Source organism: Procambarus clarkii, chromosome 56, assembly GCF_040958095.1.
Source record: "Procambarus clarkii isolate CNS0578487 chromosome 56, FALCON_Pclarkii_2.0, whole genome shotgun sequence".
In the NCBI taxonomy this organism is placed as follows: Eukaryota; Metazoa; Arthropoda; class Malacostraca; order Decapoda; family Cambaridae; genus Procambarus; species Procambarus clarkii.
The window spans coordinates 22,108,126-22,126,613 of record NC_091205.1 but is presented as its reverse complement, the minus strand read 5'-3'; the positions used below and the strand labels follow the sequence as shown (position 1 = coordinate 22,126,613).

Sequence of the window (18,488 nt, the reverse complement as noted above, 5' to 3'; positions counted from 1 at the left end):
TTAGTGTGATCTATGTGTATAACCATCCTGTGTGATGAGGACTTTTCAGTATCACTGTTACCTTATTAACTCTTGTGTTGATAATATCCTCATAATGCACCCAGAGTCTGCCAGTGCAGACTACTTATCACATGCCTCTGTATGACTAACCATCCTGTGTGATGGGGATTTTTAGCACCACGTAGGTAGCTTTTTGACACACTGTACTCCCCCTTCATATAGTCTAGGGTAGCTGCACAAATGCAGATGTACCTAAATGTGTTAATTAAAAAAAATACATCAATGACCAACTAAATGCCATACAACACCTGAGGTCAATTCTATTTCCTGATGACACAACCATCATTTTCTCACATGCTAACCCACTTATTGTAATTGAGCGTGAATTTTGAACTGAAAAATAAAAAATCCATTTATGGCTGACTACTTAAAAACTCGTCCTTAGCACTGTAAAACAACATTACATATTGTCTTGAAACTAGTCCATCAATTAAACAAAACAGAATTACCAATACCCAAACTGATAAGCGTAAATGGTAAATTCCTTAAGTGCTCACAATGACAGCAGGCAGAATTTCATTTAACATAACAAAATACAATATATCCAAAAGCCTCTAAAACAGTAGGTAGTTTAAAAAAGAGAAAATAAGAAATGCCTTATTAAACATTATATAACCAATTTTACCCACATTTCCCCATCCTACATAACATGTGGTTTTACAGAGAGTAATCACACTAACGTGACTGCATCTATGAGAAAATCCGTAAGGGCCGTGATGAGGGCTCGAACCTATGAGGGTCGATGTTCTGCTATCACTAAAATTGTTGTATTTAAGTTGTCTATGGCTTTCAGCGTTTAATATCAGTTAACAATTTTCAGTCTTTTTATAAATGTATTTTACAATTCAAATTATCATTGCATAAAGAAATCAAATTAACGTGATGTATCAATGACAAACTCAGTAGAAGCCGTGAGGAGGATTCGAACCCGTACACTTGGTACTCCCAAGCACACATCTTCGACCACTTCACCACAGCCAGAGTGCATGGGAGGCAAAATGTGAAACCCTGACTTGACTTCAGTGGAAGCCTTATGTCCCTTAGAGGATTCAACTGAATCCTAGGTTGCAATCTTACCATGTCAGGGTGAAGTGGTCTAAGGCGTGAAAAAATCCACAAGGGCCGTGATGAGGGTTCGAATCTTCGTCCGGGATGATCCCAGACGTGTGCAGGTTCGAATCCTCCTCATGGCTTCTACTGATTTTGTAATTATTATTATTACTACTACCTGTCCATCCCTTCTGGCAGTGACACTGGCCGGCGTCGCAGAAGCCCCGGCCGGCGCACATGTGGTAACACTCATCCCCGATGTACACATGTGAGAGGGCCCAGGAGTGTTGCTGCTTCCAGCCCTCGCGCTGAATGAACCGCACTCGCGTCAGCGCCGACCTGTGGCACAAGTCACTGAGGTACACTGCTACAACACTACATATATATTCATAGATTCACTGTTACAGGATTATACAAATCATTGTACAGGGTAACATATTACATATTTTATTCGGAAACGAATCTAAAAGTCAAATAGATCTAGTAATAAATAATACCTAAACTGAGAGCAAAGCAAAAAAGTTTTTGGCACAAACAAACAACAATGTAAAATTTAATTCCATATACAAAATATAGCAACATAAACTACATTATAAGGATTCACTGGTACAATGAAAGAGAAATACACTGGCACAAGTACAAGGGTACACTGATGCAAGTGTGTGTTTGTTAACACAAAAATGTTAGGGCACCTTTCTTATCACCTAATGTCTCTATTCACCTAGCACTTAAGCAACTGTTGTGGGGTTGCATCCTAGTGAGGGTCAGTTGTTCGACCACTCGATTTAAGCCTATTTGTATACACAAGCTTCCTATTCCCGACAAAACTAGTTAAGAATTAATACAAGGGCACACTGAAGAAGCTCTGTGTGACTTGCTAGCATTAGAAAATAACGCTATGCTCTCATTTTCCATTCCAGAGCCATTTTGTGGATTAAATTGCCAGTCAATACCTTCCTTGACGCTTGATGATGGTGGATTGACAATATGATCCCAAAAAAGTGAATTAACCAATGACCCCTTCTGAAAGGTAAATATAACAAACGGCTCTTTCAAAAAGATGAATTTGCAGAGCGGTCCTTCCGAAAGATGAAGTGACCTACCTGACCCGGTGTGGGATGCTCAGGGTGACCTGGGAGGGGCCGGTATAGAGGTCAGAGATGAGGGTGGAGGCTGGCCAGTACTCTGTACAGTCTGGGTCAGAGGGCAGACACGACTCCTTTAGCCGCCACCACGACGCACCCTGGTCGGTCGAGTACTCAAGTTCCACCTCTGGTGATATAAGTACATTTAATTTATCGATTCATTGTTTACACTAAGAGTGTACTTAAGTACAAGTCTCGTGGCTATTGTTTGTAGACTACGAGCTCTCCTTCCTACAGCTTACCCAGAGCCTTACTCTGCTTGCTTTTTTTCCCCAGAACATGATTGGTTTATCGCTTTACATCCAGACCCACAATTACTGAGTGAACAGTGATGCATTTGTGCCCTATCGTCCCACATTGCCCAGGGTTGGAATCGGATCTGTACACTTTCGCTTACAAGGCAAGGGGAAGGGAAGGGGGTGGTGAAGGCGCTATTTCACCACAGGTCGTTTCATATCAAACTATATCCACTTGTAATAAAGCAACAACAATTGCCACTATTTGCCTCACATACAAATTAGGAATTACATGCATCAATAAACATAACTAATCAGACATGAATTTATAGAAGTTATATATTTTGTAGCCATAAATAAATATGTATACTGACTGATACGTCTACAAATTTATCTTAATCCTTCATATTTACAGTATATACATATAAAAACTTTAAAGTAATGTTATGATGATAGATACAAAACGTACCGAAGCAGGCACCAGAATCTTTGCAACCCAGTGACACAGTGAACTGGATGAAACTGTGGTCAGTCATGTGTATGTCTGGAGTCTCAGCGAATCTGTAGCCGTCCCGACCTGAGCAAATACAAACACAAACATCTCAGTAACTCTCTATACCTTATTAATAGCGCAACACACACACACACACACACACACACACACACACACACACACACACACACACACCAGGGGCCTCGTAGCCTGGTGGATAGCGCGCAGGACTCGTAATTCTGTGGCGCGGGTTCGATTCCCGCACGAAGCAGAAACAAATGGGCAAAGTTTCTTTCACCCTAAGTGCCCCTGTTACCTAGCAGTAAATAGGTACCTGGGAGTTAGTCAGCTGTCACGGGCTGCTTCCTGGGGTGTGTGTGTGTGGTGTGGGAAAGAAAAAAAAAAAAAAAAGTAGTTAGTAAACAGTTGATTGACAGTTGAGAGGCGGGCCGAAAGAGCAAAGCTCAACCCCCGCAAAAACACAACTAGTAAACACAACTAGTAAACACAACTAGTAAACACACACGAAATGAAAGTGAGGACGTTTTGGTCCGTCGTGGACCCTTCTCAAGTCGTGCCATGACGTCATCACTATCATTTCACACGTGTGTTGGGTTATTTGTTTCTGCCACGTAATTGTGGCACATTCTCTGTTCATTCATGACTGCATTGTTTATATTTATTGTTGTATTTATATAGACAAGAGTTCTTACATTCTTGTAGCATTGTTTTTCTTCGCCTGCCTCAGTATGCCATGAAATGTTTTGCCTCAGGCTGAAGGTAGATATGGAGCGATGTGAAGTCAGACTTACTGGCAAAATGGAGCGAGTTGTGAGTGAGGCCACACACTTGTTCCAGGACGGAGCCGGGTCGGAGGAGCCACCCAACTCCAGTGTCAATATCAGTGAAGGCTGGCACGCCCAGCACGGCACTCCCGATGTGGATCTGAGACAACAGGTTCATCATTAGAAGCACTGTATCTGCGTCCTACGTCGCCATCTCTACAACGTTATTGATGTTGACCAGACCACACACTAGAAGGTGAAGGGACGACGACGTTTCGGTCCGTCCTGGACCACTCTCAAGTCGATCGACTTGAGAATGGTCCAGGACGGAGCGAAACGTCGTCGTCCCTTCACCTTCTAGTGTGTGGTCTGGTCAACTTACTTTAGCCACGTTATTGTGACTCATCGCCTGCAACGTTATTGATATGTGTGTGTGTGCTCGCCTAACTGTGATGGGAGTGCTGATGTAGCAATTTGTATACGAATGATAAATACATATTTGAAGTAAAAAATAAAAAAATCTGAATATATTTTAACGGCATATTTTCCACTCTTCTAATTGTTTCCCACTGTCAGGGTTAGAAAGTCTGTCAAGGTTTAACGAGGCCAACGATTAATCTGTCACAGTTTACACTTAGCCTACCTGGTCGACTGCCCACTGTGAGGTGAAGGTGCCATCCTGTGAAGGCTGCCACCAGCGGAGACGCGTCGTGTTCGACTTGGCTGTGCCTGTAATCAAGCACAGTTTCCATTTGTTGCAATTGTGACTCGTAGTATGAAATATTTAGACTCTTTTTGTGTTTAGTTTTGAAGTACCGCAAAATATAACTGTACAAGGTTTTGGAAAACACTTTCTTAAGAATAAACAAATGGTGTATTATCCAGTAGGTACCTGGGGTCAGCATTCATGATGGGTGTACCTGGGGTCAGCATACATGATGGGTGTACCTGGGGTCAGCATACATGATGGGTGTACCTGGGGTCAGCATACATGATGGGTGTACCTAGGGTCAGCATACATGATGGGTGTACCTGGGGTCAGCATACATGATGGGTGTACCTGGGGTCAGCATACATGATGGGTGTACCTGGGGTCAGCATACATGATGGGTGTACCTGGGGTCAGCATACATGATGGGTGTACCTAGGGTCAGCATACATGATGGGTGTACCTGGGGTCAGCATACATGATGGGTGTACCTGGGGTCAGCATACATGATGGGTGTACCTGGGGTCAGCATACATGATGGGTGTACCTGGGGTCAGCATACATGATGGGTGTACCTGGGGTCAGCATACATGATGGGTGTACCTGGGGTCAGCATACATGATGGGTGTACCTGGGGTCAGCATACATGATGGGTGTACCTAGGGTCAGCATACATGATGGGTGTGCCTGGGGTCAGCATACATGATGGGTGTACCTGGGGTCAGCATACATGATGGGTGTACCTAGGGTCAGCATACATGATGGGTGTGCCTGGGGTCAGCATACATGATGGGTGTACCTGGGGTCAGCATACATGATGGGTGTGCCTGGGGTCAGCATACATGATGGGTGTACCTAGGGTCAGCATACATGATGGGTGTACCTGGGGTCAGCATACATGATGGGTGTACCTGGGGTCAGCATACATGATGGGTGTACCTGGGGTCAGCATACATGATGGGTGTACCTGGGGTCAGCATACATGATGGGTGTACCTAGGGTCAGCATACATGATGGGTGTACCTAGGGTCAGCATACATGATGGGTGTACCTGGGGTCAGCATACATGATGGGTGTACCTGGGGTCAGCATACATGATGGGTGTACCTGGGGTCAGCATACATGATGGGTGTACCTGGGGTCAGCATACATGATGGGTGTACCTGGGATCAGCATACATGATGGGTGTACCTGGGGTCAGCATACATGATGGGTGTACCTGGGGTCAGCATACATGATGGGTGTACCTGGGGTCAGCATACATGATGGGTGTACCTGGGGTCAGCATACATGATGGGTGTACCTGGGGTCAGCATACATGATGGGTGTACCTGGGGTCAGCATACATGATGGGTGTACCTAGGGTCAGCATACATGATGGGTGTACCTGGGGTCAGCATACATGATGGGTGTACCTGGGATGGGCAGTGTGAGGTGCTGGGTGTGGGGCCTGGTACCCGCAGCAGCAGCACCAGAGTCAGGACTCAGCTCGGCCAGGAGGGCCCAGGAGATGCCACCGTCGCGAGAGTACTGCAGGAGCACAGGTCCGTCTCCCAGGGCTGCCTCCTCCACCGTGCAACCAAACCGGATGTAGAATTGCACCACGCTGCCACACATTACACGCGTTATAGAATGCAATTTGTGTCAAATTAACATTTAAATTTTGCCCTACGATAGTTTATAAGTTTTAACTCTTCAATGAACTATGCAAGCGACGAGTCACAATAACGCGGCTGAAGTGCTATTTCAAACCCCCACACACTGAACATACTTCAGTGAACGATGTTTACCAAGATGCGTCACTTCTCAATACTCTTTCTAGTCACTTTATATATAAACAAATACACAGATCACATCAGTGTATCTATCCTTCGGGGGTATACATCACTAGACTTCGTATGAATTCAGAATCTGCTGATTCTGTTTTGTACAGAATCTGATTCTGTAATGTTTTGTACACTTCCAAAACATTACAATACAACATTTAAAACATCAGTCCACATCCACTTAAACAACTAAACTATTGGGAGCATCTAAAACGCTGCGTTCTAACCTAAACTTGCAATTTACTGGTTCTAAGTCTGCCCATAAACGTAATTCCTAAGTGTGAGGCGCGAGAGAAAGTAAAAAAATAATAAGTTTAATATAAACGCGTTCAAATAAAAAAAGCCCCCAAGGTCTCTCAGTGACCTCCCTACACATATAAGTGGAACTACCAACTTTTCCCTTATTAGGAACTTTATAAATGTAAACAAGAATTCCGTGATCAGTCATACTGTGGTGATTTCATCAGACCGAGCATTGGAGATACTTGTAACCAAAACCATCACTAATTAATCATTTAAATTAAAAATAAACAAAACGTATAATAATCATAATAATAATAATAATAATAATAATAATAATAATAATAATAATAATAATAATAATAATAATAATAATAATAATAAAAGGCATAGAACAAATCCACAGATGCCTTATGAGGGTTCGAAGCTCAGCGTTGAGTGTTCCCAGACGCACTCTAGAATAAATCTGTGGATTTGTTCTTTGATATATCACGTCAATGTGATTTCTCTGTGTAATAAAATACATGTTAGCTATTGTTGAATGGTGAACAACTGTACCTGCCGTGGGTGAGGTCGAGGTCCTGAGTAACGAGCATCCTCTCCCCTTGCTGAGAGAACACCAGCGCCTCGCCCGTCACCACCCCGCAGAACCTCGACACCTCCGCCCCGGACCACTTGTCAAACTGCGTGTTCAGGGTTCCCTCTGTTCCACGATAATGTCAGGAAAATAAGCACAACATGATTAGAGTCATAAAGTATATAAGTATAACAACTTATTATTCTTTCTCGTTATTTGAAGTGCTGTTGGCGACAGCTTTAAAACTTGTATGATAGGCCGGACAGAATGAGAATGGGTACTAACTCTCGAAGTCTTCATTGAGCGTCTGTGGGGTTTCGTTCATGAGGATGCAGGTCTCATTGCCATCAAAGTTGTCGTCGCAGACACACTGGTCGCCGTTGATGCAGTAGCCGTGGCCGGCACAGTGGTGGATGCAGGAGGGCCCGATGTACACGTTATCGAGGCCCCAAGGTGCCGCAGATTCCCGGGCCAGGTAATACCCCTGCCACCACCGGAACCTGGCTCGTCTGACACCACATATACACCATCAGGCATCACAGTCAAGCACGATTTACTAACAACATCAACCTACAGCCTCTATCCTCTCCATTTGAAGGGCTTTGGGTAATACTTCTTTATTTAAGATTTTCACGAGACATATATCATTCATGTACGGTGAAAACCCACCATAAATTTATCTTTGCATATGACAATACAGCTAAATATTGATTGTACATATTTCTGAATATTGCGAATGAACCTACCCACAAATCTGGAGACCGGTGAGAGGAATGATGACTCTGGCCCATTTTCGGTCGCTGTTGGGGTAGAAGACGGTGGGCGTGCGCAGCTCGTGGAGACAGTCGGGGCTGGAGGAGCGGAGGGCTGGCAGGGGCCTGACGGTCCGCCAGGTGACCCCGTAGTCCGTACTGTACTGGAGGGTCAGGTTGTGCTCCCGGCCCGTCACCTCTCCGCAACCCGCTCTCAGCTATGTACCAAATGTTAGAAATCATAAATTATTCATAATAACCAGATAAAGCAAACGTCTAACAACACTAGGAGAAGATTAGCGTGTCCCTGGTGTATAGTGGCGCGTCCCCTTGTGTATAGTGGCGTGTCCCTGGTGTATAATAGCGTGTCCCTGGTGTATAGTGGCGTAGAACAACTATACAGGAGCCACACGCGGAAGGAGTCCTAACCATTTTACATTTATTGATTAAATAAATTTCAGCAATGCGAATATACAGTATTAAGAATGTTGTAGATTATTTTTTTTAATTACTTGAGGTGTCCATCTATAATTTACAACTGTTCTTTAAATAGCCACGATTAAAACTCAAATGGGAGCCAAGAAACTTGTCTAGTGGTAGGCATAAAATCTTAATTCAGCTCTGAAGTAAAGTTACTAGAGGGATACGCTAGCTGAACTTGAGCCTGGGATGAGGCGCACAAGTGGCTTTGTCATCCAGACACAAAGTGGTCAAATTGTGCTGGATCTCCGCACGTGTGGCCATCCCAGGCAACAATACGGTTAAAAAAGGGTCACCCATCGACCTATCATGACATGAACTGGACCTCCCAGTACATGTCATGACATGAACTATAGCTCCCAGTACATGTCATGACATGAACTGGACCTCCCAGTACATGTCATGACATGAACTATAGCTCCCAGTACATGTCATGACATGAACTGGACCTCCCAGTACATGTCATGACATGAACTGGACCTCCCAGTACATGTCATGACATAAACTGGAGCTCCCAGTGAATATCATGACATGAACTGGAGCTCCCAGTACATGTCATGACAGGGAGACATGACATGTACTTTCTGTTTCTGTCATGTACTCCCACCCTGAGCTTGACTCACCAGGCGGTGCGTGGCCTCAACAGTATTACCCGTTATAATGTCATCTGTGTTTCCACCTATGCCTTCACTTTACTAATATTAAATTGCCTTGTAGCAGACAAAGTATGTATTGCTATTCTCATCAATATGCGACGAGTATTATAATTAATTTTAAGTGAAGGAATATTCAAATAAAAAATAAAAAACATTTCATAATGAAACAAAACAAATAAATCACTATCAAAGTAAAAGTAATATTCATATGGAATATCACTGTGAGTTAAAATAAGAGCCGTCACCATAGGGCCCCGTATGGTGATAGCTCTTATGGAAGACGCAGTGGACGCAACTTAACCAGTGGAGGACGCAGTGGACGCAACTTAACCAGTGGAGGACGCAGTGGACGCAACTTACATCAAACTGTATGACGGAGTGGTCGTCCACCTGCAGGTCTCGGGTGTACAAGGCGTGCTCCCCTTCTTGGCTCTTGAATACCAGCCCTGTATACGAGTCATACCTGTCCAACATAGTACAGTCATGTATATCAAAGAAATAATACACACATACAAGCACGCTTTGCAGGTGAGAGGCAGCTATATGTTTCATGTACACAATTAAATATGGGAAGGAACGGAGGCGGCCTCCACATGAAGTCTGCAGCATCTATTCTGAAGGGTGAGCTATACTGGTGGCAGCTCTGTTATGGAATATGACACCTACTTCACATCGTTGGGTGTGTGTGAGAGAGAGAGAGAGAGAGAGAGAGAGAGAGAGAGAGAGAGAGAGAGAGAGAGAGAGAGAGAGAGAGAGAGGAGAGAGAGAGAGAGAGAGAGAGAGAGAGAGAGAGACAGAGAGAGAGACAGAGAGAGAGAGACAGAGAGAGAGAGAGAGAGACAGAGAGAAAGAGAGAAGTCAAGACAGTTCCTGGTGAGTGAGATAAAGACGAGCCGAGAACAATTTAAACAACTGAACAACAACAAACTTTCCAGCAAGTAACATTATCTTCCCTGTCCACTATTTTATTTCACGAGTTGCGCACAATAAATTGATTTGAACAATAACACAGAAGACTAACTAAACTCCGTAAACTTCATGTTTCACCCTCTAGACAGTTTCAGATATGGAGGCTGAAGAATGATAAAACAGCAAGAGAGAGCAGCTCACTCATCACACACGTCGCCAACCTCCCCGGCGGGCCAGTCAATCCATGCGTCGGCCATGGGGGAGAGACTGTTGAAGTCATCATAGAGGACGTTGGGAGAGATGGGCATCCCGCCGATGAAGACGTTGTCTATGGCCCAGGTGTCAGTCATGGTGCCGCCGTGGCGAGGCTGCCACACGCGGAACCTGGTCGCGTTGCTTCGTGACATGGGGAAGTCCACCAGGGAGATGGACACGAACATTGGCTCCAGCTGCATCTTGAAGTGTATCTCCTGTTTGGGTTGAGGAAGATGTATATTGTCTCTGCCTCGCCTCCCTTTCCCCACCTCTTCCCTTCATCAGGCATTGTATATTTATTCTGTCGCGCAGTACACAAACTCGGTAGAATATTCCCGTGTTTTTTAAATTCATTAATATAGTTTATAAATAACGTTTTTGTCCATCTTTTCACCAGCTTACCTACTGTTATTACAGTACAATATATCTATCCTTTCGAATCTCTTTTCCTTAGTAACCTTCGTGTTGTTATACCCATCTCTGTCTTACTCCTTGAACCCTCTGAATTCCTCTTCCCACCCACCCTTCCTCTTATTTCTTCTTGCTCTACCTGCTACACTTCCCTCCATTCATCCTTCTACCCTGGCTTCTCTTTCATTCTTACCTTAAGGAGACTCCACGTGATGCCTCCATTAGTAGAGTACTGGACGAGGATGCCATGGGCCCTGGAGGCTTCCCCGACCACTACGGAGCTCTCCACACCATTGACTTCCTCCAGGATAGTGGCACTCCTCTTAGATCGACTCCCTGACACGCTGTCGCACCCCAGTCGAAGTGTGAACTGAAGGAACTCTCCGGCAGTCATGTCTAGGTCGATAGTGGTGGCCATACGAAGACCTTCCTGATGGGGGGACAACAGGATAATGTAATACACCATACAATCCATTGTTTGAACAGTTCAAATGCGAGAGATTAATGTCCTGCAAAGCTACATTACTAACAAAGCCAAGTCTTTACCCCGAATATTTGATTCAGTTCATTCACAAGGCCATTCTTCACATAATTCCGGCTTACCTTAAAAAAGACTAGAGCGGAGTCGGAGACAAGGACCCCACACCTCTGGGAGACCTCTGAGCCGTGTGCCTGGAGCCAAAGGGAAGACTGGAGGTCGGGCTGACGGAAGGTGTCTAGCAGCTCGCACGGCAGCACCTCCGCCGGCACGCAGTACGGCCCGAAGTACCCGTCGTCGCACCTGATATAAGGGAGACGGGCCGGCTTGACACATGGGAAGTGGGCCAGCCTGGTACAGGGGAGGTGGACCAGCCTGGTACGGGGGAGGTGGACCAGCCTGGTACGGGGGAGGTGGACCAGCCTGGTACAGGGGAGGTGGACCAGTCTGGAACAGGGGGGGGGGGGGGTGGACCTGCCTGGCACAAGGGAGGTGGACCAGTCTGGCACAGAGGAGATGGACCAGCCTGGTACAGGAGAGGTGGAAGGCTGGTCCAATGATACATACACTCAGTGGCACACTTGTTCACAAGTTTATTGATGCAATAACACAGTTACACACGCTCACGCCTTACACATCATTACAAGCATTAAGAAGACACCAGATTAAAATAAATAAAGTCTACAGAGATGGAGATAAATGCAGACAGATGTACAGGAGACCAGCTTGGCCTCCTGTACCAAGCTGGTCAAGTGGGAAGGAGACGAGACCTACAAGAGGGTCCTCTACAGTGTATGCGAGTGTTGTGGGTCACCTACAGTGGGAGAGGAGTGCTTTTTTACGGGACAATAATTGATTACCGACTGTCATTTTATTAACTTTTTCACTCCTTCGTTTACTTGTAAACATATGTATACTAGTAAACCAAAATATACACAATAACCAAGTAACTATTCAAAGAAAGTGCAGAGTCAGATACAGTTACCAGCCAACAGTCAACATTTAAGGGTGAGGATACATGTCCTGGTATAAACTCTGCATCTTGAGTAAAGCCGAAATCTAGTATAATTTCGAATAAGTGGTATTGAGAGGCCCTGACCTGCAGGAGTGGTGGTCGCAGTAGCCGTGGCCGGAGCACATCCAGGGGCAGGTCTCACCCAAGTAGATGTTGTCGATGGCCCAGGACCCGCCCCGCGACCCCTTGCCTCCACCATCACCTTCTTCCACCACCCGAACTCGCGTCCGCTCGCCTCTGAAATATATTCAAAACACGCTAAACTCTTAAAACAAAAAGACATGTAAAACCACTTTTGCAAAACCCCTGCGAAAGACACATACTATTTTCTACCATTGGCCTCGGATAAGTAAAATAAGAATCGTAACAGGATGAGGGAAAAGTGGTTGCTTACACAGTGGTCTTGGGGAGGGTGGTGGTGACGCGGGTCCAGCCAGGGGTGACGGCGGCGCTGTAGCTGGTGGGCAGGTGGAAGGTGTCGCACTCGACGTGGGGCGGGGCACACAGCTCTCGCACCAGCCTCCAGTTTTTGCCGTGGTCTGTCGAGTACTGCAGGTGCACGCTGATTGGCGAAGGTGGCCCGCTGCAACCCACCTCGATGTCGAACTGGATAACTGTGGCCTCTGATGCCCGAATGTCCCACGTTTCCGCGTACTTGGGGGCTGATAAGGAAATATTTAGGCGTCAATGGTGGGATTATTTTGTGCACTTTGGTGATATAGTAGACTATAAAGTCTGTTGGGTGCTGCCGAATTTCAAGAAGGCAACGGTATTTTCCAGTAGAACATCCTTGCATCCTCGTCAGATCCTGCCATACTACACCGTTACGACTACATGCCAGGAAAGACAAATTATATGCAAGTCAACAGCACAGTAACTTAGAAACAGGAGAGTGATATAATTTAATCTGATATCACTTTTTTGCTATAAAAAGTCCCGAACTGCCCTATCTTAGTCACGCTACACAATAACCAACTTTGGTACCATTACTTCACGACACACAACATGCTTCAAGACAACCCTAGGTCATTTTTTAGAAATTAGAATATATGTGGTTTGATGCACGTATAGTCTCTCAGACACCCAGTTCCACAATTGTTAAGCCTCAATCGTTCCCAGTCAAGCAGACAAAGGGTTAGGTGATACACCCATTTCTAAAAACACATTTTACTGGAGGAAGGCTGTCGACTCTTAATCAACACATTCTCACGGCTCAAGGTAAGGAGTCGGCAGCCTTTAGGCAAGTTTCAAGACATCCTCCCTAAGCTGCTTAAGACAAATGTCAAAGCAACGATTGACGGGAATAATAGGCATTTCTTTATACTTCGGAGGCATAAACAATTAGAAAATACAGTGACACTTACTACCCAGAGGAAAAAAATTACATACAATAGTGTTATTGAATCAGGAACAGAGCTCAGCGTTAAAATTAAACGAGAAAACTCACCAGGAAAAGTGAGGTGTTACCTTGCTGGCCGGAGAAATGGAGGACATTGGTGTCCCTGCCGCAGGCTGGGGCGACGGAGGCTCCAGCCATCAGGAACCACGGGCTGGCCTCCGACCTGTTGCCGTCGAAGGCATCGTAGAGGGATCGGGGCAGCGTCTCGTTGGCCAGTGCCATCACGTTGTCCAGGTGCCATTCTGCCCGCTCCTCTGCCCAATACATATTACACTATATATATATATATATATATATATATATATATATATATATATATATATATATATATATATATATATATATATATATATATATATATATATATATATATGTACATACAGAGTCATGATCATATTCACACTAACCTCAGATCCCTTGGAAAAATGTATATAAATAAACGAAAGATTTAATTACTTTCGTCAAACTTTCCTCCAACTAGCTTAAAACTGCTTGAATCGTTAATTACAAAAGTCAATCGTTTACATTTTTCAAAACATTGTTTAATAAGGAATTCACAACTAAAGTTTTAATAAGAATCGTTCGTATTTAACAATTTTACTCTCATTCTTTTTGCTTAAAATTCAGTCAATACTGGAAAGGATTGTGACATTCTATATCTGAACTTTAGCAAAATCTTTGATACTGTGCCTCACGGTAGAATCATTAAAATAATAGAAGGGTAAATGATATTCGGGGGAGAAGATTAACCTATCCTCAGTTGAATTAAAGCATTGTTATTTCAAAGAAAGCAGAGAACTTGCGTAAATAGAGTTAGGTCCGAGTGAGAAACTGTTGAAAGCGGAGTACCGCCCCCCCGGGGCTGTCCCGGGACCTCTGTTGTTTATTTATTATTTTTTTGAGATATATACAAGAGTTGTTACATTCTTGTACAGCCACTAGTACGCGTAGCGTTTCGGGCAGGTCCCTGGAATACGATCCCCGCCGCGAAGAATCGTTGTTACAGCCAAGTACACATTTTTCTGTTGCGTTAAACAGAGGCTACAGTTAAGGATTTGCGCCCAGTAAATCTTCCCTGGCCAGGATACGAACCCAGGACAAATCGCTCGCGGAACGCCAGGAGAGTGTCTTACCACTACACCACGGAGACTGAATATATATTATCATATATATAATCGCATTAGACACACGATTATATGGCAAAATTGACAAAGAGCACAAATATAAGCGCAGAAAACACAAAATCGCTCCAAGACGACGTAGGTAGGCTTTCAACATGGACGAAAGATTGGATTCCTCTCTGGAAAGAAGAAGAGTAAGGTGAAGGGCTGTGTGTGTGTGTGTGTGTGTGTGTGTGTGTGTGTGTGTGTGTGTGTGTGTGTGTGTGTGTGTGTGTGTGTGTGTGTGTGTGTGTGTAATTACCTAAGTGTAGTTACAGGATGAGAGCTACGCTCGTGGTGTCCCGTCTTCCCAGCACTCTTTGTCATATAACGCTTTGAAACTACTGACGGTCTGTGTGTGTGTGTGTGTGAGTGATACAATTGAAATATACATAAGGGATCAAAGTGTACACCAAAGAGGTATATATATATTGTGTTAGATACGCTTAGATTCAGGAAACACCTGGGTAAGTGCTGGGTTGAAAACAGGGTCGAAGATTTATGGAACAAATTACCGGGTAACAAAATAGACGTAGGGTAACTGGATTGTTTCACGCGTAGGTTAGACATGTACTTGGATAGGTTTTGGTGGATATATATATATATATATATCTGCCTCATATATGGGCCAATAGGCCTTCTGCGGTTCTTATCTTACTATGGGGGTAGGAATTTATAAATACTCACCCCCCTGGAACAGGACAAGACCCACACTCACTCTGGGGGCAGGACAAGACCCACACTCACTCCTGGGGCCAGGACAAGACCCACACTCACTCTGGGGGCAGGACAAGACCCACACTCACTCCTGGGGCAGGACAAGACCCACACTCACTCTGGGGGCAGGACAAGACCCACACTCACTCCTAGGGCAGGACAAGACCCACACTCACTCTGGGGGCAGGACAAGACCCACACTCACTCCTGGGGCAGGACAAGACCCACACACTCACCCCTGGCGCAGGACAAGACCCACACTCACTCTGGGGGCAGGACAAGACCCACACTCACTCTGGGGGCAGGACAAGACCCACACTCACTCTGGGGGCAGGACAAGACCCACACACTCACCCCTGGCGCAGGACAAGACCCACACTCACTCTGGGGGCAGGACAAGACCCACACTCACTCTGGGGGCAGGACAAGACCCACACTCACTCCTGGGGCAGGACAAGACCCACACTCACTCTGGGGGCAGGACAAGACCCACACTCACTCCTGGGGCAGGACAAGACCCACACTCACTCTGGGGGCAGGACAAGACCCACACTCACTCCTGGGGCAGGACAAGACCCACACACTCACCCCTCGGGCAGGACAAGACCCACACTCACTCCTGGGGCAGAACAAGACCCACACACTCACCCCTGGGGCAGGACAAGACCCACACTCACTCTGGGGGCAGGACGAGACCCACACTCACTCTGGGGGCAGGACAAGACCCACACTCACCCCTGGGGCAGGACAAGACCCACACACTCACCCCTGGGGCAGGACAAGACCCACACTCACTCCTCGGGCAGGACAAGACCCACACACTCACCCCTGGGGCAGGACAAGACCCACACACTCACCCCTGGGGCAGGACAAGACCCACACACTCACCCCTGGGGCAGGACAAGACCCACACTCACTCCTCGGGCAGGACAAGACCCACACACTCACCCCTGGGGCTGGACAAGACCCACACACTCACCCCTGGGGCAGGACAAGACCCACACTCACTCCTCGGGCAGGACAAGACCCACACACGCACCCCTGGGGCAGGACAAGACCCACACACTCACCCCTGGGGCAGGACAAGACCCACACACTCACCCTGGGTGGGGTCATCACCGAGCATCATGTCGTTGTAGCCCTGCCACCAGCGGAAGCGTGTCTGGCGGGCGCGGGCAGCCTGTGGCAGCGGGATGAAGAACGCCTCCCTCCTGTACACGATACACACACAGATCAGGCCAAGAGTGTCTGTAGATGACGTTACTTTACATATACATTATCTCTCTATGACAGAACTTCACTGTAATAAGCACAGTGTCCCTCCAACTTTGTTTTATAGTTGTATGGTGGACGGGCACGTGCATAGGAAGGTGTTGAGCCTACCTGCTGGTGGTCTGAGTAGGCTCAAACTGCTGCAGGAGGCTCCAGGTCTGGCCATTGTCCGTCGAGTACTCGAGGACGACGTTATCGCGGGGTACATGACCCAGCTGGCACCGGCCCCTGCCCTCTAGGGAGCCTATCTGCAGGTTGAACACCAGGTACCTGAAACACGAATCATGATGAACACCAGGTACCTGAAATACCGGCCATGGTGAACACCAGGTACCTGCAACACAGATCACTAAAAAATATATATAAAGATCTAAAATAGTGTAAGTGAGGATGATGTTTAGGCAACGAAGCTACCAGGCAGACAGCAGCAGTAGGACCAGACGTGATAACAACAGAGGTGGCACCGGAATACGCACGAGTACTTTGTCACTCGCTAACCAAACCTTTAGAATTACATTTCAAATGTGGGACAGACAGGAGGCAACGCATTATAACAATATTCATTGGCATGCATTCACTGCATAATTCTGATGAAGGTAATAAGGATGAGTATAATAGAGCGAGGAGAGGATAAACTTTTATTTATCCGTTTATATAAACGGAAGTTTATCCGTTTTTGTTTATCTGTTTATATAAACAGAAGGGGAACATGGGTTTATAGGAGGAAAATCATACCTGACAAATTCGAAAAAAGGAGTTCTATGACAAGGTCACCAAAATATGACAGAAAACAGAAGGAAGAGAAGACTGCATCTTCCAGGATTCTTCCAAGACAGTCTGGTGTACAAGATGGAATCACAAGCTTTGGTTAACTGAAAAGGCACTAAACTGAGTAAGGAAGTGCAGTACCTGGCGGACAGAAAACCAAGTCACTACGGCTGGTCAACATGTAGAATGCACTAAAACAAGAAGTTGATGAAGCCACCTCCATCCACAACCTCAAAATTACGTCTGACAAAGAGCTGGAGTGTCAGCAATGTTAATAAAATAAAGCACCAGATAGAACAAGGCTTGCACGTGTTAGGCACACAGAGCTACATCTCACTTTTTGGTAAGCGGATAATATTGACTTTGCAGACGAGGAGTCACAATAACGTGGCTGAAATATGTTGACCAAACCACACACTAGAAAGTGAAGCGACGACGACGTTTCGGTCCGTCCTGGAGCATTCACAGTCGACTTGAGAATAGTCCAGGACGAACTGACATGTCGTCGTCGCTTCACTTTCCAGTGTGTGGTTTGGTCAACAATATTGACTTCACAAGCGGCAGTATTTACTTCATGTATCGTGTGTCGATGGGGGTGGTGGTGGCGAAGCGGGGCCCCGCGGCGGAGAAGAGGAGGGCGTTGCCAGAGTGGTGAGGACCGCAGCCTAGGGACACGGCGCCACCCTCCACCCGCTCCCACATCCCCGACACCTCCCCGGTATCGAAGCTATCGTGCATCCATTCTGGGTTCTTCAACGGAAACCTCCCACAGTATGTTCCTGGAAAATATCAGTGTAACGTTACTTATATTTATGCTAATTATCAAATACATGTTAAATTTCTTGTGTTCCAGATAGTTTAGAATTTAAAAAAACTCGAAAGATAAATTATAGTGATATCACTTTGATCCGTGTCTCCTGATATCTTTCCTGCGTCACTTGTCTCTTCTCTCTGCAGTGTGTATAGATTAGGTTTATGATCATCGTCCTACAACTAGTTGAAGCCTTAATACACTGAATAAAATATATTCGTGTTACTGTATCCCCCCTAATCTTCCTCCCAATAAAAACTCTTCCTTGGAGTGGAGTGTGTCCC

At 45.8% G+C, this 18,488-nt stretch overlaps 1 protein-coding gene across 1 annotated transcript in view; it reads right to left on the bottom strand.

Moving 5' to 3' along the window:
• LOC123770724 (reelin) overlaps nt 1-18,488 on the bottom strand; it is a 66,572-nt gene that overhangs the window by 19,696 nt on the left and 28,388 nt on the right. Inside the window, exons 30-48 of the mRNA XM_045762848.2 lie at nt 17,965-18,172; nt 16,737-16,895; nt 16,455-16,564; nt 13,545-13,730; nt 12,472-12,739; nt 12,162-12,314; nt 11,188-11,365; nt 10,778-11,014; nt 10,120-10,388; nt 9,370-9,472; nt 7,868-8,091; nt 7,407-7,630; nt 7,103-7,247; nt 5,894-6,084; nt 4,413-4,498; nt 3,797-3,929; nt 2,961-3,068; nt 2,214-2,382; nt 1,289-1,449 (exon numbers count right to left, since the gene is read on the bottom strand). Of these exons, the coding sequence (XP_045618804.2) occupies nt 1,289-1,449; nt 2,214-2,382; nt 2,961-3,068; nt 3,797-3,929; nt 4,413-4,498; nt 5,894-6,084; nt 7,103-7,247; nt 7,407-7,630; nt 7,868-8,091; nt 9,370-9,472; nt 10,120-10,388; nt 10,778-11,014; nt 11,188-11,365; nt 12,162-12,314; nt 12,472-12,739; nt 13,545-13,730; nt 16,455-16,564; nt 16,737-16,895; nt 17,965-18,172 (3,312 nt within the window). The remainder of the gene's footprint in view (nt 1-1,288; nt 1,450-2,213; nt 2,383-2,960; nt 3,069-3,796; nt 3,930-4,412; nt 4,499-5,893; nt 6,085-7,102; nt 7,248-7,406; nt 7,631-7,867; nt 8,092-9,369; nt 9,473-10,119; nt 10,389-10,777; nt 11,015-11,187; nt 11,366-12,161; nt 12,315-12,471; nt 12,740-13,544; nt 13,731-16,454; nt 16,565-16,736; nt 16,896-17,964; nt 18,173-18,488) is intronic.